Here is a 22,993-nt window from a genome sequence, read left to right on the forward strand (position 1 = left end):
TTATGAAAATTCAGATAAAAAGAGACTATAATAAGCTGGTTCTTTTAAGACACTGCCTGTTTAATATGTTTGTAATGTGGTGAAGACCACTTGTGGTTTCTTGCAGCATGCCTCCACACACACTTTACAAGCAGTAGTACAGTGGACAAACAGACAAACCTAGCTGTCTATCCATATACTAGGCTGAGAATTTAGTGATTCAAGACTAAATTGCTTAACTAAGGAGAGCATGTTATGATTCTATGGAAGTTTAGGAGAAAAAGAAAATAGATTCAGGAAATGGGGAGCAGATGCCTTACTCAAGACTTTGTTAGATCATCTATGTAGGATTACCAAGATAAGGATCTCAAAGACTACTGAAGCAAAAGAAAGCCAAGAAAAGTCTGAGGAATCCCAATCACCTCACCTGATGTAGCTTCAGGGGGCAAGTTATGTGAGAGAGAGAAGCGTGTTGTCCCAGAAGAAGTAGTGGTGTTGTTGGAAGAAGAGGAAGGTTGAGGGAAGAACACACTATTACTAGAATCAGTTGATGGACTCCTCTTGTGGCCTATCCCTCCAAGGCTACCTCCCCCACCACCATTATTGTTGTTGTGAGTGAGGCCTGGGTGGTAGGTAGGGGGGCCCAACATGGGGTCAGAAGGCGTGCGGGAATGGCTGGAGTAATGTGGGAGGTAGAAAGAGGAGTTGTGGGATACACCAGCTGGGGGTTTAGGTGCTGGTCTCTTCTCTGTCATAGAGCGTGGCACTAGGGGGAATCACAAGATAGTAAAGGACATTTAGTTACTGGTCAAACATTTACGGTAAACATGACATATAATATATACAATAGAACCTTTGGCAGTTTGTAATTTTGAATATAAAACAAAAGAAGATTAATTTTCCCAGGAAGAAGATTTCGTCATCATAGTTCTTGTACTAACCACATGTAATTTAGTAATAAGCTTGCGGTAACTAAGCTAATAAGCTTAAAATAAGCTGTATGACTGCAGTAGATCTTCAAAACACAAAAGATTTTCTTTTTGCCTTGAACATTTAATGGTTGTTAAAGATCATTTGGGAGAGTATTAATTACTGCAGTAGGTTACTTTTAAAAATTGAATGAAAAAATAATTTTAGAATGTTATAAACCATGCACTAAAATGATCTCAAAATGACCAAAGAAGCTGTCAGGACAGAGTGCTTAGTAAATATCAGATCCCTATAGCTCACATTCAGTATTGCATTCTATAAATATGCAAGGCACTATTACTGAAATCTATAACTGATAATATGGAATTTCAACATTAATATTGCATAAGTTATTGTGCAAATAATAATTAGAACAAATTATTTACATTTCACCAAAACTCTCATACTGATTTTTAACTAGTTTTGTTCTTGATGTTTCAATATCAATATTATGGGACAAATTATATAATGAAAAGGAGTAACCCATTCACTAGGTAGAAGAATCCAGTTTTCCTGGGAAAAGTATGGCCATGGATTCTGTCAAAATAATGTCCATAAAGTCAGAGCATGAATAAATATCTAAGCTGAAGGTTTCTACTATTCTACTTATTGAAAGTGAAGAAAACAATGAATGTACTCGGAGTCACAGCTTATAACTTTAAATCTGAAGAAGTGTGTGTCTGTTCATATACAAAGGTTCTATTGCAAGAGCATTCACAAAAGAAATCCAGATAATCTTTGGAAATATACATGTAGTACAGCAATGAGTCAGACACACAGTAATACTTGGTAAATGCTGCAGAGCAAATACCCAATACATCTTCATGCATTTTAAAAGATTATTTAAATTGGAGATGGAAAAGTAGTGAACAATAACCATGTAGTGCTCCTTTGTTTACTGGGGATGGTTTATTACTCTGAAGCATCCCACTCTTATGTGAATGAGTGCATTAATGCAGTATATAGTTGTGTTGATGTAATGCAGTACCTTTATGATATAAACTGTGGACTAACTGAATAAAGTCAATCACTTACAGAAATTATATCAGAACTGCAGGGAAGTGAAGCTTTTGTAATGCCAGCATGAAGACTTGTGACAAATTAAACAGTCAGTTTAAAGATTTATCAAATATGTAAAACAGAATTGTATTTCTGTTGTTTAATGAATTTTATATAGTATCTACTCTCATTAATCTTGAAATTCTTCTTCCCTAAAAAAAATGTTGAGTTCTGAACATTGCTGGCATATGTCAGGCTCAAATACTTCACAAACGCAAGCATGATGAATTTTTGGGCAAACTCCATTGCCATTAGGTTGCAGACATTTTTTAGTGTCTATTCTGTCAATGAATGCACCAATTTCAATAAATCTATTTACATCCAACACTTGTTCCCAAGAACTTGCCCCTAGTGGATGGCTGCAACAAGATTCCATGGGGCAGCAGATGACTGCCTCAAAAACAGAACAACTGAGAAGCATGATGGGACAATTGTGACTACAGTAAGTCCAGATGACAGGGATTCAAACTGTGGCTATATTGGCAGCAACTGGAAAGAGCTAAAATGTATCTTGCAGTGCTTGTAGTGCATCACAGCAATCTCAAAAGAAGCAGCAAAACTCAGTCATAGCATTAGTGGCATTAGCTTTATCAGCTTTGAGCAGGTGGTAACTGTTCACCCAAACCATTGAACAGATGATTGGGTTTATGACTTGCTATGTTGCAGGAATATCCATTTGGCTGTTGTTGAGTCTCTGCATGTGAGACCTTCTCTTCTTATTAACCAAAAATTGATATATATATCAAGAGAGCTGTACAGTGGATCAACTTATAATCTTATTATATTATTTATTTTACTTATGAGTAGATGTTCCTCACATACTCTTTTCTCTTTGTTATATCTTTTGATATTCTGCCTTGCATACACTACTTCATCTGCTACTAACATTGGACATGTACTGTAAATTTAGGTAAAAGTAAAGACAGTAATCACACACTTAATATGCTGATAATATGATACAAGTACTGAGCTGAAACTCACATGTAGGATTAGAGGAGACAGGGGGAGGAGGGGGAGGCTGGGCCCGGTAGCAGCGAGAGCGGTACTCGCTGTGGCTGTGGTCCTCTGAGCTGGTGTGGTGGTCACTACCATGCTGACAGATGGGTGACCCAGAGCCCGGCAGACTGACTAGCCGACTCCTCCCCACCTTCTCTGGTGTAGCCATGCCATTGGGCTGTCAAATACAAATACAATGAAAATGCATAAATCACAGAGAATTAGAAAGTTCACTGCAAATGATATGACAACTGCAGCTCATATTGTAAAGTATGCAGCTTTCAATGGTTTTATAGCTTTTAGGAAATATGCTATCTTGCATTCTTGATACTGTAGCTGAGAAAACTCATATAACATAGGTATAGCTTTAGAGAAAGAGTTGTACCAGCATAGGCATGAGCATACATGGTTTATTCATTGTACTTATGCTCATGCCTACACTTGCAATGGTCTTCATGCTGAAGCTGTAGTTCCCTTTCACAATGTCTTTCTGATACATATTTAGTCTGGAGTTACTTGTGTTATAGAAGGCAAAAAGCTTATACTGGCATTGCATTCACACTTTGCTGTAAAACCCACTGGCTAAATTAGACTCTATTATTACTTTTATTACTAGAATCAGTGTATCACTCCTTTCTGTGAGGTTCTCCAAGGGATCTCCAGCCAAATCTGTCATAACAATACTCTTGCAGGTCGTCTATATATTTTTCAACAGTTCAGAGTCACTCAGGACACTGAGAATATCCTTATGGAGCTGGTAATTCTTGAGGTGGTGGGCTCAGGCTACTTGCTAGTCAGCCATCTTTGTTTGTTTAACCTTAAGCAAAAGGGTAAGCACACACCCCCCAGGCTCAACATTATTTGGGAAGTTCAGCATGACACCAAGCATAACGTTTGTGCTGAGCCCAATTTTCTATTTAAAAATCTTTGTTAATATGGCTCCAGGCTACAATAGGGCTAAGACTTTTAGAAAATTTAAAATGTAGAGAAAAGACTAAACAGAGTGCAGTTGTAACTTAGGTGGCAGTTGTAACCTGGGTGAAGAAAGACAACCAACAGCTTTACTGGTTTTAATCCTACTCACTTACAGCTGACTCATCAACTCTACAGTTTGGCTCTAATTCCTCCAGTTATGATTAGAAATAATACAATACATATGAAGGTTTTTACACACACACACACACACACACACACACACACACCTTGGAACACTGAACAAAAGTACAATATATAAAACAAAAGACTCACACACAAGTCCCACCCTGAAAGAAAACCATAGCACATTTGAAGCACACCCATAACACAGGCAAACTGAGCAATAAATAGATGCCACAGATGAAGAACGCCACCACCCACCTTGATGATTTCCTCATCATCTGACATGTCAGTGCAATTATCATCGGAGAGATTCCATTCATACTCCACATTCTCAAACATTGATTTCCTCTGCTGTTGGGCCTGGTTCAGCTGAAAATGTATATTGCAATTAGAAGCCTGACTACTAATGGGGCTAAGAGTGTGAATGATTTGTTCATGTGTGGTGCCTTGTCTGGGACTCCCCATGCTAGATTGCTTTCCTGATATCCAGACAGATATGTACAAACCTTTATTCCTTCACAATGCTTTATATTAATTTATTAAAGGATATCAGAGGCTCTGTAAGGGAGGAATTAGAGAGAGATTATGTATAATTTCTTCTATCATTACTGTAGTTATTTATTTATTCACTTATGAATTAATCTATTTTAAATCTATTAGAAAAAAAATAAAATATAAATATAAAATACATTCAATAATGATGAAACACAGCCATTGATTTTTTCCATAAATCTTTCCTCAACAAAGCTTTATAAGAGTTTATCTCCTCAAGCACCATAGTTACCATTTAATGCTACATTCATCCTTCTACCATCTACTGCCATCTCCACACACATCATATCAATGAAATCATCCTGCAGTCATTCTAAAACCTAATCAAACTGAAAGAAAGTCATATACCATGTTTACCTTATCATGCACATCTTCATTCAAAGTTGCATTCATCCTTCTACCATCCACTACCATCTCCACACACTTCATGTCAATGCAATCATCCTGCAGTAATTGTAATCAAACAAAGAAAGGTCCGATACCATGTCTTCCAGCAGCCTGCAATTCCGTTCATTGGCAATGTCCAGAGGGGTCTTGCCATTGTTGTTCTCTATGCTTGGGTTTGCTCCCACCCTGAGCAGCAGCCTCATGCACTCTGGCTTGTTGTGGATGACACAGTAGTGCAGCGGAGTGTTGCCCTCCACTGTCTGCCGGTCCAGGGAGCGGCTGTTCTGAACCAGGAAGTCCACCAGTGGGAGTGAGGTGCCGTTTTCTTGGAATATTGCTACATGAAGAGCACATTCCTTCAGTGCTGTCAGTGGCAATCCTAAATCCCCACCCTGAAAAAAAACATATAAATAAATATGTATTAATCTTTAGATACCATCTACTTCTACAAAAAATGGCTGCTAATGAATGGAAAATTCTGCATTCCATGTATCTATTTGATTTGCTTTCCACAGACCTCCCTTGAGGAGATGGTTATGAATGGATTCTGCAGGGCAGCAGCCAGTCACCCTGGAAATAAAACAGCTAGGAAAAATATTGGAGTGATTGTGACCAAAGAAACCTCCGAAAGTATTATTATTATAATATTAATAACTAGCACCTGTACAGTACAATAATGTTGAGGAATGAGACATAGTGAGAGAGAGAGAGAGAGAGAGAGAGAGAGAGAGAGAGAGAGAGAGAGAGAGAGAGAGAGAGAGAGAGAGAGAGAGAGAGAGAGAGAGAGAGAGAGAGAGAGAGAGAGAGAGAGAGAGAGAGGGGGGGGGGAGAGGGAGAATAACTGGACATGACTGGAGTAAGCACACATGAAAGGCATGGGATGAATCAAGTTGAGACTCTTCTGCTGTGGTCCCTCATCTGAGAGATTTCATAGAGAGAGAGATGTTGTACTAGACTACACTACAGCTACACTAGATGAGTTCCTTTCACAAACCTGACATGCCATAATGGAATGAAAGAAGAGACTTGCCTGGAAATATACTCGAAGCAGACCAGAAAGGTCATTGTTAATGATGACTTCCCGCAGCTGGTCCTGCAGCTCCTCAGGAGTGGCAGTGGTTGGCTGCACAAATGCTCGACGAACATATTTGGATTGAATAAATTCTCGCCTCTCGTCCCTGGAATATGTATAATGATGTAACTACTTACATCAAAAGTAATATTCATAATAAAAGTTAAAGAACACAATGTAACTATGATAGCCACATTAAGCACTCTATATTGACTCATTCATCTTTTCAAGGTCAAAATATTGAGTACAGTAATGTTCAGTATCCCTAGCTGCTTTATGGGGACAAAGATCAAACCATAAGGTATAACACTAATGTAGACTTACTGCATCACAGCTCAAAATGAACTATCATAAACACTGGGGAGAATTTCTTGAGAAAATACTGAATCCTAATTAATGCCACAGAAATTTTCTTTTTGCCAATAAAATGTTACCATTGGACTGAAAAAAAAAAAAAAAAACTAACTAAATAAAAAAATAAATAAATAACAGAGTTGCAATGAACATGCATGCATGCATGTATTCTATGAAACAATGCAAAGACAAGTGAAATGCTATACTAAGTGGGCTTAACATAAATAAAAATACAACAATATGACTTTCTATGTGGATAACTTTTTTGAAGGGTGGAGCATGTACACAAAAAAAAAAAAAAAACAATAATATTAATGGTTCAGAATTAAAGTTTCCTTAGGGAAGAAGTGCCACACACAGCCAACCAGCCACCACTCTTGAAGCACCCTACCTGGTGGTCATCACAGACCTTGTGTTGGGTGTCCCATACACAGCACCCAGCACAATCCTGTCCAACAACAGCACCCAGCACAGTCCTGTCCAACACACACCAACACTCACACTACACCCACACACTACATCACACATTATTCATCATACAACACCTCCTGCAGTCTTCACCATACTTGCCATGATAAATTCCTCACACATTTGCACACCATTTATTATAACACTGCCTGACACTGAGCACCTACAAACATTACCAGCAATAATACTCCACATATCACAACACCACCACAATAACACTGACTGCCAAAGATCCATGTCATATGAAGGAAATCTTTTATTCACTAAAGCAATTGCTGGCTCACTGGAACATATTCTGAAATACTTTTGTGCTGCACTTCCACTACTTTCAAAAGGATTTTTATATGGTTTTAGAGACAGATTAACAAGATTTCTACATTATTAACTGGAGAAACACTCCTGGAAACCTGTCAAATCATCTCTCTGGTCTTTGAAAACAGTCATGATGAGAGAGCATAGCATTTCAGAATATGGGTCACTCTCTCATATAGACAGCAGCAATGGTGTCTTGTACTGCTTGTATTGTTCAGTGGGCAAAGCAAAACTGGAGCAGTCAAGGATGTGGTGGTACTGTCCTCTTTCAGTCTTGCTCTACAAGACTTTTTACTCTTCTCCGTGTTCTGTCTGCACTACTGATTTAAGAGGTAACCAATTTCTCTTTTTGTGAAATGGGTGTTACACTTTTCATTATGTGGTGGTAAATTTCAGAATTTTTTTTTCATAGGGATCAAATACCATTATTCAATAACTCCTTTTCTAGAAGAGCAGAAAAATAACATTGTTTTGGTTAGCAGAAAAAATGCAGTAGGACCAGATTAAGAGATCAATAACAAAACTCAGGCAAAGTCATAAAAACAGCAAGTACTGTACCGTCATGGCTACAGCTGCACCATCTACGTACAAAGCTCTAACAGTTTAAGTAAAAAAAAAAAAAAGAAAAAAGAAAACAAAAGACAACAAAACAAACATCTAGACATTCATGAACAAAAGCTATCTAGAACAATGAACCACAAGTTTCTAGCCACTACCACTGGTCCATGCCACACCTGCACTGCCTTGCTGCCTCAGCATGAAAACTGCCACACTAATGCAACAGGTGAACTGGCATCAGAAGCAGATTTATACACAACTGACAGGTAGATCATTAGGTATTGCTTTTATGAATCACTACTGTACTGAATACTTTGTCTTAAACTAGAAACACAAAGGAGATGGTGACTTATATTACAAAAATAATACAATTTCAGAAAATCAAAGCAGTACTGCAAGAAGCGACTCATATGGATACAGTGAGTGTCTGGGTAATGCACAAATTCAGTTGCATTAAAATTTGTGACTGATTACTCTTAGTAGTTTTTTCCTCATTCACTTTTGTTTAATCTGTCAATCATTTAACTTGAGTCTGCTTTCTGATTCCTGCTGCTGCCTAATGACCTGGCTGGAAGTGAGAGCCATACTCACCACCTTCTTAGCCAATCTTCTCGTGAGTCACTGAGTAGAAAAAGCTTCATATAGTCAGAGAAAATAAGCAATCACCTATTCAATGTTTTATTTCCTTTTTATCTTTCCTTCATGGAGATCAATGATAGTGAATAGCAGCCAGCTTTTGTTTATATACAAATCAACAGTAACATACAAAACAAAAAAAAAAAAACATGAAAAGAAATAGCACCAGTATGTGGAACACCAGTTACTCTGTACCAATCAGTCTTCATATTGCAAAGAAAAATAATGAATAAAAAAAAAGGAGAAGTTAGACTTACTTATTCCTAAAAATTCAGCTGTTCCAATAGGATGCTGCCACATACTCAAGCCAATACAATTGATAGAAATCCAATGAATCCAAATATGAATCATATTTTCATTTCAGTTCACAGAAGAAAATCAACAAGATACAAAAGATACTACAAGTAGGTAATACAAAAGCAATAGGAAGTTGACAGTAGTATTCATAATATTCCTTGAAGCATACTTTATACACAGAGATTATAAAGTTCACTGGTCTATTGAGATGGCATACTTACATTGTACTGGTGGGCTCCGGTTTCCTGGGCGCTGTTGCCTCTGTCACCTCATTGAAGGACTTGTTGGTCATGTGGCGGGCAAGCAGCAGCTGTGCTGTCCCAACCTGCCACGTGCACACACACACACACACACACACACACACACCAGGTCATTATAGTTCACCAAAACAACACCAACAACTGAATGGACTAGGTAGAAGTAATGATTTATTTATTTTTTATTTTTGTAAGAGAGGCACTAGCCTAGGGCAATAAAAAGTATGAAAAAAAAAAGAAACTGAAGTGCCAGTCTCTATAGAAAGATAAAAATGATCATCTAAAACTGGAGGATAAAAGACGGATGACTTCAAAACAAGATATCACAGCTGTTTTTAATACTACTTGTGAATCTTACCTTGTCGAGGGTAAGACTTTGTATTCTGGAAATGTGAACCCCAAGATCTCGGTGAATTCCAGAACATTCTATGCACACCATGACACCATAATTTGTGGAAAGCCATGTCACATCTGCAGAGAAAATCATGTCTTATCCAAAAGGAATGCGAACAATCTAAGTTATTAATAAATCAACAGGTACGTAAGGTAAGTCAGTCACCTTTAAGTCAACAACCTTATCTAATTTTAAGGGCTGAATATTTCTGATGAAATCAACAATCATTATAAAATTTCTATTACTCAATAATTTTTCATTATATCAATTATTATTACTTCATTTCAGGCATTTAATATTTCTGGTAAAATCAACAATCATGATTTAATTTTCAGATACACCATAACCGACTGCTTTCAGAGGCCACAGTGAAGTATGAAACACTTGTGACACGCACCATTGGTTCCTCCACAGTCGCAGCAGAGAGTGTTACCAGGTAACCCTCGGACATAAGATATGATTCTCTGTTGTAGTTCTCTGAATCCCGAGTCAGGCGGAGAGGGACCAGGAGTGTCATCACAGAGCGCTTTCTGGAGAGCACCTCAAATGGGAAGAGGAGTTGTAGATAACAATGTCGTCTAAATATGTTATCCATTTTTGTCTTGCTACAGCAGAAAAATGGAGATGAGGTTTGTTCACACCATCAGGGTGTGACACATGGACTGTACTAGACATGCCATTAGCAAGGACTGGAGCACAGGAGCATAATAGATGAAAAGTGAAGGCATTACAGCCACAAATTTTGAAAGATCATTGAAGGAAAAGGAATATGACAGGATGGGGGGAAGGGAAGAGAGAGAGAGAGAGAGAGAGAGAGAGAGAGAGAGAGAGAGAGAGAGAGAGAGAGAGAGAGAGAGAGAGAGAGAGAGAGAGAGAGAGAGAGAGAGAGAGAGAGAGAGATACAATATTCTTACAAAGACTATTCCTGACATGCAAATCCAGTGTAACTATTCTGGCTGTCAGTGGTACCTTTCAAAATGATACTGTAAGCCTGCACAAGATAATCTTATTAAGCTTGAGGGGATGCCATAGCAGTCAAGGAGTGAGATTTTATTGTTGACACTGGCACTCTTTTATAAATACTGGCACAAGAGTTCATGAAAAAAGCTCTCACTTTACAATAAAAAGCCAATGGAAACTTTTTTAATGCAAGAGGGGCACTGGCCTAGAGCAACAAAAGGATTATAAAGAAGGCTTACTGGAAAAAAAAAGGCCTATTACACTAAAATAAAGTACTCAACTTACCTTCTTTACTATTTAGAAGAACAGACACCCAAGCATCTGCCTCTACCTCATCTTCAGCCATTAGGTGATAGGTTCTGTTATCTGTTTAGAAGACATGTTTTTTGATAGTATTACAGTGAAATCATCCACAAGATACAGGGATTACATTTTCATGTCTGCCTTTCCTGAGTGTTGTAAAAGGTGACCAGAAAAATAGATGTAAAAGCAGCCTTTCTATCCTAGCTACACATTCCTACAATACAAACAAGTCACACAAGGAACCTATATTTCTGACATCCTGGTAATTTTGCTAATATCAATATATTGCATAGCCTGGAAGTAACTCATTATTAGAGTGTACTTACATGACACCAAGTCAAAATATCTGCCGTCATCTCCAACACGCTTAACTTGGCATGTAAGCAGTGGCACCGTGACTGGAGGTTTGGTCTCATCTGAATGTCGGATGAATAGAACACTGTCACGTATATCACATCTCCTCCTCTGCCATACTTTTCGCATTTTTCCTGGAGAATAAACAATCGATAGTAGTGATCCTAGTAATAACTCACAATTGCACACACAAATATTCTCTTGTGCCTTAATCTCTAGGGAGGGAGAGGACCAATCCTGACTGACCACACTGTGAGAGGGTCAGTTGTACAGAGTTTGTTTCTCTATATCAGGGCCCATTATGAAAAATGGTTTATCCCTACTATACCATAACAAACAATAACAAACATATCCCATTCCTCACATCTGACTTGATTAATGGGCTGGACTAGATATGGATAAAACAATAACACAATCTATGACAGACGACTTCACTAAATCTCAGCAAATTAAACATCCACTTTAAAGATCCTTAGACATCCTCCCTCAACATGACTCTATGAAAACATGTGAAGATCCTGCTCATTCTCAGACTGTCAAGTTATATAATGTACATAATAAAAGTATGACATGCTTTTCTTGACAAAACATTCTTTCATTAACTTTTTTACTCTCTCTCTCTCTCATCTCTCTCTCTCTCTCTCTCTCTCTCTCTCTCTCTCTCTCTCTCTCTCTCTCTTATATACGTTTCTCCTTAGTTTCAATATCTGCTACTTGTCTTTAATTCAGCTCATCTAAAATTCTTCACATCTCCATTAATTTTTACCAGTTAAATCATCCTGAGTGCCAAAATTTGAATAAGCTTTTTCCTCACTCATGTGATATGAATATTGTATGAGATCCCTAAATTTCTAACAACATAATCACCTTCATGACAAAAGAAAACAAGACAAAGCAAACTTGTCAATACTGAAGTAGCCAATGCAATAAAAGTGTACATATATGATTACTTCCATCACCATTCATTCTCTTTGTACCTTCAGATTTCTTGGATAAGTAGCCGCTTTTTGTGGTGCCATGAATCTTGTTGCCCTGAGCTCTGTGTAGGTGATACACTGGTGGTGCCACTCCAGCCTGCAATGGGACACAATATTATACTAAGAGAGATACCATTAATTTCTCATACCAGTAATTAATAAGTGTTCCCTTAATTATTACCCTCTGCTGGTCTCCATAATCATCTCAAACATCATCACCATCATAAAACTATTTCATATACACTTGAGATGGAGGGTGAAAAGGTAAGAGCTGGAAGGAGGTGCAAGATGGAAGAGCTAAGAGATGGAAGATAAGAGGTAAGGAAGGAAATAGGATGTGGGAGATGGAAGATTGGAGTTAAGGAAGGAAGTAGAATGTGGGAAATTTGAGTGTGGCCCACCAACTTAAAAGAATGTAGCTTTATAAGTAGTACTGTTAATATAGATAGTCAGCTGAAGATTATCAATTGCATCCCTCTATCAGTAAAGGAGGTCTATTCCCTCAGTGTTGAGTTGTACAAATTCATTTATAACACACTATACAAACTCTCTTTTTCACAATATGTATTCTAAGGGCTCACTTCTGGTTTGACTTCAGCATTTAGTGAGTTGCTGATCATTTTCCTTGTGTCCAGCAAGTGTCGCTTCTCCTCCTCTTGTCTGTGCCTCATGTCACGCAGCTTTTCACTGAGCTCACTGACGTAGGACCCAAAGTATGCCCAGGTTTTCATGCCCTCCTCAAAGTACCTGCACAAAGACAGTAATTAAGGTCTATGCACCTGAACATTTACTTTAGAATGATGAGACATGACACAGAGGTTAATTACAAGTATTTCAAATAAGTGCATGTGTGAATGAAAGATTCCCTGCAGCTCATAATGCACAATAGTGTAAATCTGATGATATTTCTTAACTTACTTGCAATATGCATGGTAGTACTCCACCAGTTTTTGTAGAAATTCAACTCCCTTCTTGGTTTTTATTTCATTCACTTTTATTAAGTACTGGAATAAAATAGAGTAGTCAATAAATCTTCTTAAAGAATATCTATGCATGATGTTATGTTAGGATGGATATATTAAAATAAAAATAAAAGTACTACTCAATTCACTCCACAGCTGTAACATGAACAATTTTCTCTGTCACATGATGGACTGAACACATGAACCATTTCTCTGGTGTACTCACATCACACATCTGAAGCTGGAACATTTTTCTTTCTTTACTCATTTCTTCAGCAATTTCTGCGGCGTCGACTTCATGTTTGAAGAACCCAGCCTCCTTTGCCTGACAGATAAAACTAGTTATGTCAAGTAGCTAAACACACACACACACACACACACACACACACACACACACACACACACACACACACACACACACACACACACACACACACACACACACATACACACACACACTATACAAGAAAATGAATGAAAAGTGAGATAATTTAAAGTTAAAAGACAGGACAAGCTTGACTAAATCCTGAAAAAAAAAAAAAAAAAAAACATACACTGGTAAATACAAACTGGTAAATTCTCATTGCATATTTGAAGAAGCACAAGAAAATTCAATAATCTAAAGAAACATAGCTTTCCCTATGTATATATATATATATATATATATATATATATATATATATATATATATATATATATATATATATATATATATATATATATATATATATATATATATATATATATATATATATATATATATATATATATATATATATATATTTTTTTTTTTTTTCTTTTTATGTAGGAAGGATACAAATGTTGGATACAAATGTTGGATGAATCTTGGATGTTGCCAAGGGGAACAAAAATCTAATAAAAAAATGCCCACTGAAATGCCAGTCCCATAAAAGGGTCAAAGCAGTGGTCAAAAATTGGTGGATAAGTGTCTTGAAACCTCCCTCTTGAAGGAATTCAAGTCAGGTAAATGGTCATTAGATATCTGAGGAAACACAAAACAAGTTGAGAAAAAGAAGGCATCTGAATAATCTAAAGAAACACATATTCCTTCATACAAGAATACATAGATATCAGAATGGATTAGAAGAGATGATGGTAGTGAGCTGTAAATCAACTGATGGAAAGAGTAGATTACTATACATAAGGAAGGACCACATGAAAACAGTTAAAATCATTCTGTGTACTACAACTTGGTAAATACAATGAAATAAACATAGGTAAAACTCACGGAAATATATATAAATGCTTACAATATGGTACATGCATGTTAGTCATTACAATATATTGTATACCAAATATTTTATAAATCTAAATGTGGTTGAACTTACTTGTTGCTTCATATCTTTCTCAATTTTTGAGAATCTGGTATCATAAACTTTTGCAGCCTTTTCAAAGGGCTGTTTGAGGTCCCCCTTGACTCCTTTCAGGTCTCCCTTCAGAACACTGCTCAGGGGTGGCAGCAGATTGTTCTTCTGATTGGTGATCTACAAAACAACAAATTATTAACATAACAAAATACATGTGAGGATGTGACAAACTGGAGGTAGGTGGTGAAGGAAATATGGCCTGAGGAATGAGTTCTTTATTCCTGACTAGTTTTTCAGTAGCCACATTCCTATGAAGAAGCTGCTGCATAACTAGTTAGGAGTAGATTACTCATTCCTCAGTCCACGTTCCCTCCACCACCTTCCTCCATTACATAATGCCTGGACTGTCCAACATACATGCAGTATCCTTAATCAGAGGGAACTAGATTTTTTCTTATAATTCATACAACTGTACAGTTACTTAGAGAGCTGTACCTCATACTTATTCAAGCTATCAATGAATTCTCATTCTATTCTTTCCAGACTTTCACAAAAACCCAATAATCAGATAAGTATGTGCAACAAACAGGTTTCTACATTCATTATTTAACATATAGGAATGTAATACAAGATTTTCTTCTTCCACTAACTTAACTTTCTTCACACTAAGTTGAAGTAAATTAAATGAGAATATTGATATCATATAAATGCTTTTTTTTTTTAATATGAAATACTATGTTGGATATTTTAAAGACTTTATTTGTCTCCAAGTACATAAATGTAAAAATCATAATATACAGTCACAGCGTACTCTAAGGGAGTGCCTAAATCAGGAAGTCCCTCACCAGCTGCTGCAGGAGCTGTGAGTGTTCCCGGATGACGACTGCAAACTTGTGAAAAGCCTCGCTCAGCGCCTTGTCTTCGGGCCGCCCGCCTGTGTCCCCCAACTTACGAAGAGCGTCACTCATGTCTACTTCTGACGCCACAAAGTCTGCAGGGCAAAGAAGAGTCACTTCTGGACTTGAAGTATCCTAACATAATCTCCTCCTCCAGCTCCTGATCTTCATCTAGTCATTAACTTTTTAACTTGGCCTAACACAACCTCCTCCTACTCCTCTTCATCATCATAGGTTCACTAACTTCTTAACTTCACCTATCCTACCATGACTTCCTCCTCCTCCACCTCCTCCTATCATCATCGCGTCACAAACTTCTTAATATCCTACCATAATCTCGCCCTATTTTTCCTCCTCAGGACTAGTCTACCTAAATCTTTTCCATTCATCTCTATCAACTGCCCGCCCACTTCAGCATTTTCATCTCTCTCCACCTATTTATGCATTGCCTTGTTACTCTCCATAGTTTAACAGTTTATGTACAGAAAGTAGGGGAAGTCACAAAGGAGAGAGGGACTAAATACAACATATGCATAAACAAAACAGAAATACGGTAGTAGAGTGACAGTTGCCGGGCGGTCCTACTGAATCCTTAGGCTTATCAGTGTACGGAAGGAGTGAAGGAGTCTGACCTTGACCTGTGGAGTGCATGGCCTTGACAACTTTCTTCATCTTGGCCAGTCCCTCGCGGTCCCGGTCCAAGCCCTGAAAATGACAACCACATATTAATCCAGTTACCAGATGGCGTGAAGGAAAACTCAGAAAAAAAAAAAAAAAAATAGAAAAAAAAAATCAGCTGGAATAAATAAGTTAGACTGACACAAATAGATATAACACCTCCCAAACTCTGAACTATAAGAAAACAAAGTATAGGGAGAGAGAAATATCCACACATCTAACAACTTTGAAAGACTCTGAACTACTAAAAACAGGACTAGTAAAAAAAAAAAAAAAAAAAAAAAATTCAATCTCCTATCCACACACCTAACGGTGTCAAAGACTGAACTGGTAGAAACAAAGGTCTAGAGGGTGAAATATCCATACAGTTTATTCACATCTTCCTTCTTTCTTTCACTCGCCCAGCTGATTTAATTCCTCCACGGCCGACAATAGCAACAGTAGAAACAGGAAGGATATGACTCACCACCAGGCAAAAGAATGGAGGGGAGTGAGGGAGGAAGATGACAAACAGTCCACTGATATGAAACAGTGAAATAGCGCACCATTGCTTTGCTATATAGGGAAGGAGAATCGGATTACCGGAGGGACAGCGCGAGTGTGTAAAGTACTCTAGTGTATGGTGCAGAATTACTAGGTTTTCCTCAAGATTCACGGGGGATTTTTGGAGGATTGGTAAGACAGGAATTTGATGCTTTGTCTTGTGTAGACTGAAAAATGGTAGACAATGAAAAGTAAACCATAGAGGAGGGAATGACACGAGTACTCTCTCTCTCTCTCTCTCTCTCTCTCTCTCTCTCTCTCTCTCTCTCTCTCTCTCTCTCTCTCAAAAGTAACTAATCATACTGAACACTAGAGAGAGAGAGAGAGAGAGAGAGAGAGAGAGAGAGAGAGAGAGAGAGAGAGAGAGAGAGAGAGAGAGAGAGATTAATTCCGATCTGGGAACTGTCATTGTTTCACATACTAGCATGATACTGCTGAATAGGAGAGAACACACACACACACACACACACACACACACACACACACACACACACACACACACAATATTCTTAATTTTCCTCCATGAGGTCAGAAGACAAACACACCAAGTCTCTGTAACAGGAAAGATCAGTGCTTCGGTGCGTGTCCTCAGATCAATTCCAAGTCGCCTGGTAATGCTCACTCACAAACGAGACGTGCAGACAAAACAATGATCCTTAGAAACACGACGAGGGTTTGACTAGTGTTCTTCAATGCTTTAGACTTTTTGTAAGGGTAATAAAGGCCAAAGGGTAATAATCCTTTTGATTAATAAGTTTCTCATGCTTTTCTCCTACTGATGACGGAGAATCCTTGTTAAATCATCATTGCAATCACGAAAAAAAAACCTCTTGAAGGGCCCCATATTTTCCATTAGGGTCTGATAAAGGTAATTGAGGTAAGACGCTGTAAGCTTTGAGAACACAGACCCTAGGTGCAACAATCTTTGGCAACACAATGATATATGAGAGACAAAAGGCAAAGTAAAAACAAGGAGAAAATGTGAAAAGACTCGGAATATAAGAACTAGAAAACTAAAAAAAAAAAAGTCTGTAGAGGTTTCTTGAAAAAAGTTTACGTGAAAAGTGTACAAAATCAGGAAAAAATAAGGCAGTAATCAGTAAAGGAAAGCAGATATAAAATATATGAAAACATTAAAATAAGGTTTACACTAACCAATTCCTGAAGAAATCAGTACAAAAAAGGAGATACGCGGCAGAAGAATCGTAGTAAAACTTTATCTAACGTTTACTAGTGAAGTGAACTGGGAGAAAGCACTTAACCATACAACTAAGGGGTAGTAATGTCAAATTTCCCCCATAGAAGAACGTGTAATTACAGGAAGATACTCGTAGACAATGATGGGTGTATTCCTGCGCCGAATTCCATGTGTTTTGAGGCTATTTTTTTTTTCCTTCCCTCTCTTTTTCCCTCCCTCCTTCCTTCCCTCCTTTTAAACTGTGGGGTAATGAGGCGAGACCATCCTACGCGAGCAAGCCCTCTTCCCCTCCCTCTGACAGTGACTCACGCGCAGGCTCATGGCAAACAGACGGGAGAGGAGTAAGGACCATAACATCCTGAAAAACTTCAGTCCGCACCTCGATTACTTTCAAAGCCTTAAGTTGAAATTATATGGGTTTTAAGGGTGTTTATACGGTTCTAGTGACAGATTCAGTCTTCGAAAAGCCATGGTGAGAGCGCACAGGGTTTCTGAATACGGGTAAGTGACTCACACACGGGTCATGGCAAATGAAGGGGAGAGGAGTAAGAGGGAAGGAATCCACTGAGTGACACATAAATCGAGGTATACCGGGAGTGTTAGGATTAAATTAATTCTCTTATCTCTACAATCAACTGGGGGATGAAATGAAGCAACGCCACCAGCAGAGCAAAGTAGGGTTAGGTAAAGGTCAGGGAGCCAGCCAGCACAAGGAGGTAATGTAGCCATCAACACAACACCAGTCTTTCATAGGTAAAGCATAACACTTATTCTCCTCGCCTCCGCTTACACCGCCACACCGCACCCTGACTCAGACCTTGTGGCTTCTGTTCTCATTATTAAACGACGCTTTTTGTGAAGGAATTCGTTGTGAAGTGAACAGTGGAACTTAATACATATATAGAGATGATTCTTCCTAGCTGGTTCAGAGTGGAAAGAGAGATGTCCGTTTCATAAATTGGATCTTTAATCTCACTTAGTTCTCTCTATTAACAGAGATTTCAGTTCGGTTTTATTTTTCCCTAAAATCACCATTGCTCATTTAATTTGAGAAGAGTAATTAAGTAATAAAATATAACGGAGAAACAGCGAAAATAGGAATAACGAGACGGCGAGTGAAGGATGGAATGTAATACAAGCCATAATACTCGTATAGGAAACAGGACTGGGTATATAGACCACTCAAGTTAATCAAAGAGCAACAGACCTTCACGTCCCTGCTTAGCTGTCTAAGGAACTAAATGTAACGGACTACTAAAGAAATAGGACAGTACAGCAGAAGGGAAGGGCTTGGTGGGGCGGATGCCAGTGAAGGAGGAAGAGGCCTCTGGAGACCCCTTCCATCTCCGAATTACGTGGTCGAGTGGCCAGGAATTTACGATCAGTGTTACGAGATAAGGTGTGAGTAGCGTGACCAGCGGCCAGTCTTCAGGCACTCGTATCCGCCCACCCTTCCTCCCTCGTCACGACCACCTCACCTGCCTACACTGTACTCTGTATCTATTTCTTCTGCTGATATTACTACTACTACTACTACTACTACTACTAAATACTTAGTCTTTTGCTTTCATATTTTTAGTAATGATCTAATTTGGACAAACACTAAATGAGTAAAGGAGTGAGTGACTGACGGACTGAAGGAAGAAGCGAGTGAGTGGCAGAAGGAAGAAGTGAGCGAGTGGATGAGATAATTTATGAATGACTAATTGAATGAATTAACGAATAACTGACAAGGCGACTGAATTAGCAATGAACATGAATATTACCGGACTGTGAAAGACTCTTAGGAAAAATAAAAACTCTCTCTCTCTCTCTCTCTCTCTCTCTCTCTCTCTCTCTCTCTCTCTCTCTCTCTCTCTCTCTCTCTTAGGCCTCCTTAACTCCTATCTTCCCAACGGTGACACGAAATTTGTAGTATGTTGCCGAAGAGACATTTTTCCTCTCCAATAATTTCCTCTCCCTTTCCTCTCCTTCCCTCCCTCTCCCTGTCCACCTACCATTATCAACACCCTTCACTCCTGCACCCTCATCATCACCTCCTGTCACTCCTACAGCTTCCTACACCTCCCTTTTCTTCCAAGATGTTTACAGGTGTTAGCAGGTCCCTCTCTTCCTCCTCCTCCTCTTGGATCCCGGACTCTCGGTATGACTCATTTATTTGCACCCATCTCCTCCTCCTCCACCTCCTCCTCCTCCTCCTCCTACTCATACCTACAGCTTCCTACTCAGATGAAAATGTTGTGTACAATAACTCCTGAATCAAAGAACAAGTTACAACAGGAAAATGCTGGCGCGACTAAGTGGACGCGAAGTGAAAATGAAATCTTGATAGTTATTAAGCCATTGACTGAGAGAGAGAGAGAGAGAGAGAGAGAGAGAGAGAGAGAGAGAGAGAGAGAGAGAGAGAGAGAGAGAGAGAGAGAGGAGAGAGAGAGAGAGGAGAGAGAGAGAGAGAGAGGTATAATGCTGACTAAACCGTACCTCAAACCGATAAGAGAGAGAGAGAGAGAGAGAGAGAGAGAGAGAGGAGAGAGAGAGAGAGAGAGAGAGAGAGAGAGAGAGAGAGCACCATCACCACCACCACTCAAACTCCACACAGACTCCCCTCTCCTCCTCCCTCCCGATGACGCCGATACCACGCAGGCGATGACGCGGGTGCCGATATCGCAGGCGTGAAGGAGCGTCTGGTTCACGCCGCCGGGATGGAAGCCAGCAATAAAGGGGAAGAGGTGTGGCAGAGCAAGGGCGCCGCAGCCTAGCCCAGCCTGACCTACCCTACGACGCACCGGAGGGTTTACATAAAGGTCAGTGTGCGAGGGGATTTGATTAGTTTGTTTTTACTTGTTTATTATTATTATTATTATTATTATTATTATTATTATTATTATTATTATTATTATTATTATTATTATTTCATTAGTTTTAAATTTTTTTATGTTAAATGAATATATGTATCGAGAAAATGCGTGATGTGGAAATGGTTTTGATGTTACACAGGGAAACACTCCTTTTTCTCCTTCCTTCTTCTCCTGTTGCTTTTCCTCACAAATGTTTGCTCCGCTGGTGCTTCTCCTCCTCCATCTCCTCCTCCTTGTTGCATTTCATAAATGTTTGGTTAAATTTTTCTTCTCTTCTCCTTCCTCATTCCCCACTTCAAATACTTATACCTACTTCGTTCCTCTATCACCTCCTCCTACAGGTTTCTTCTTATTCTCCTTCTTCCTCCTCCATCACCTCCACCTCCTTACAAATACTAGCCTCGTGTACTATTTCATGCTTCTACTCCGCTCCTCGTCAACAAATCGCCCCGCCTGACAAGTCCCCCCACTTCCTCGCCACGTGTGTGAGTAGCGAACGGAAGGAAACACGAGGCCGCGTCAACATGTTTTGGTGATCCTACTGATATTTCTCTCCTCCTCGCTGGATTTCTTATGAGGAAGGAATTTCTCTGCGATCATGATGCTGGAAAACACCGGTGACGTGTGTGTGTGTGTGTGTGTGTGTGTGTGTGTGTGTGTGTGTGTGTGTGTGTGTGTGTGTGTGTGTGTGTGTGTGTGTGTGTGTGTGTGTGTGTGTGTGTGTGTGTGTGTGTGGGTGAGTTGGTAGGTGAGTGCAACTGGAAATAGTGTTGTGTTGCGTTGGGTTGTGTTACATGTAGTGTCTTGAAGTTTTCTGGGTGTCAAATTTGCTTAAAACTTTCCCTGACCTTTTCCTGGTGTGAGAGTGTAAAATAATCTCTCTCTCTCTCTCTCTCTCTCTCTCTCTCTCTCTCTCTCTCTCTCTCTCTCTAGCGAAGGTATCACCCATTTCTTACTGACAACAAGTATATTTTTGGTACATCCTTATCTGTTCCTCGTCTCCCTCCTTCCCTCCCCAAGAACACCTGCCTCTCCTCTCTCTGCTCTTCCTCTTCTTTAACTGCTTCTCCATTCCTCCTTTTCCTCTCCCTCCATATTAATCGTCTCCTTCCTCCCTACACGAGTTCTCCTTCTCTTCTTCCTCCTCCTCCTCCTCCTCCTCCTCCTCCGCTGTCTCCTTCGCTTCTCCTTTCCCCTTCTTCTCTTGTTTTTATATAACTTCAGAGAGAGAGAGAGAGAGAGAGAGAGAGAGAGAGAGAGAGAGAGAGAGAGAGAGAGAGAGAGAGAGAGAGAGAGAGAGAATCAAGGCATGCTATCAAAAGCTTACACTGTTAATTAAAATATAAAAGATGTGAAGGGCGAAACGAAACAGTTTGTTAGAAAAAAGAAATAAAAAAAATATACATTAATAAAAGAATATTGCATGGAATGACAATATATTACAACGATGAGTTCAGAGAGAGAGAGAGAGAGAGAGAGAGAGAGAGAGAGAGAGAGAGAGAGAGAGAGAGAGAGAGAGAGAGAGAGAGAGAGAGAGAGAGAGAGAGAGAGAGAGAGAGAGAGAGAGAGAGAGAGAGAGAGAGGACGGTTACTATATACGCCGAGCAAATATAACTTGTATATATAGAAAGCAATTTGCGTGCGTGCATGAACTACACACACACACACACACACACACACACACACACACACACACACACACACACACACACACACAACAGAATCCTCGACTCACGCTGGAAGAGAAATGAAATTGAAAGCGAGTCAGAGTCAGTCAGTCTCTCTCTCTCTCTCTCTCTCTCTCTCTCTCTCTCTCTCTCTCTCTCTCTCTCTCTCTCTCTCACGAATTTAGTTCTACGTGAATTTCTTCGACCGAATAAAACAAAGACAAAAAAAAAAAACTGATAAGTAATTAAGAAGTACTAAAAAGATTTAAGGTCTAAAAACACATTCTTACAGAACAATGTTAAAAAAAAAGATTGAGGGGAAAGCGTTAAAAAAAAAAGCAAACGCAAGAAAGAAAAGGGAAAAGGTAGGAAGGAAACATTACCGTGAAGGAAAGGGAGGAAAAGAGGAAAATAAAATAACGACAAACAATGGAGCAAAATAATTGAACAAGTACACTGGGGATGAGAGAGAGAGAGAGAGAGAGAGAGAGAGAGAGAGAGAGAGAGAGAGAGAGAGAGAGAGAGAGAGAGAGAGAGAGTCGGATTAGTTCCTTGTAACAGCACCTTGGTGGAATAGCATTATTATTATTATTATTATTATCATTATTATTATTATTATTATTATTAGTAGTAGTAGTAGTAATAGTAGTAGTAGCAGTAGTAGTAGTAGTAGTAGTAGTAGTAGTAGTAGTAGTAGTAGTAGTAGTAGTAGTAGCAGTAGTAGTAGTAGTAGTAGTAGTAGTAGTAGTAGTGGCATGGGGTGGAGGTATTTTTAAAATAGTAGTAGTAGTAGTAGTAGTAGTAGTAGTAGTGGTAGCACCACCACCAACAGAGGAAAGAGCATCAATAGCAGGAATCACACCACCACCCCCACCACCACC

The 22,993-nt window shown here is 39.0% G+C and overlaps 1 protein-coding gene across 2 annotated transcripts in view; it reads right to left on the minus strand.

Moving 5' to 3' along the window:
• The window catches only part of LOC135101324 (arf-GAP with SH3 domain, ANK repeat and PH domain-containing protein 1-like), a 48,046-nt gene that overhangs the window by 10,013 nt on the left and 15,040 nt on the right, over nt 1-22,993 (minus strand). The window contains exons 2-19 of one of the 2 annotated variants that reach the window (XM_064005149.1): nt 15,801-15,873; nt 15,118-15,263; nt 14,294-14,449; nt 13,171-13,269; nt 12,901-12,986; nt 12,564-12,729; nt 11,983-12,079; nt 10,978-11,139; nt 10,634-10,714; nt 9,786-9,929; nt 9,353-9,465; nt 8,959-9,062; nt 8,396-8,425; nt 6,071-6,218; nt 5,136-5,432; nt 4,360-4,470; nt 2,989-3,181; nt 407-745 (exon numbers count right to left, since the gene is read on the minus strand). In XM_064005149.1, the coding sequence (XP_063861219.1) occupies nt 407-745; nt 2,989-3,181; nt 4,360-4,470; nt 5,136-5,432; nt 6,071-6,218; nt 8,396-8,425; nt 8,959-9,062; nt 9,353-9,465; nt 9,786-9,929; nt 10,634-10,714; nt 10,978-11,139; nt 11,983-12,079; nt 12,564-12,729; nt 12,901-12,986; nt 13,171-13,269; nt 14,294-14,449; nt 15,118-15,263; nt 15,801-15,873 (2,545 nt within the window). The remainder of the gene's footprint in view (nt 1-406; nt 746-2,988; nt 3,182-4,359; nt 4,471-5,135; nt 5,433-6,070; nt 6,219-8,395; nt 8,426-8,958; nt 9,063-9,352; nt 9,466-9,785; nt 9,930-10,633; nt 10,715-10,977; nt 11,140-11,982; nt 12,080-12,563; nt 12,730-12,900; nt 12,987-13,170; nt 13,270-14,293; nt 14,450-15,117; nt 15,264-15,800; nt 15,874-22,993) is intronic. The other variant, XM_064005150.1, reaches the window with a different exon arrangement.

The sequence above is a fragment of the Scylla paramamosain genome, chromosome 6, assembly GCF_035594125.1.
Source record: "Scylla paramamosain isolate STU-SP2022 chromosome 6, ASM3559412v1, whole genome shotgun sequence".
Lineage (NCBI taxonomy): Eukaryota > Metazoa > Arthropoda > Malacostraca > Decapoda > Portunidae > Scylla > Scylla paramamosain.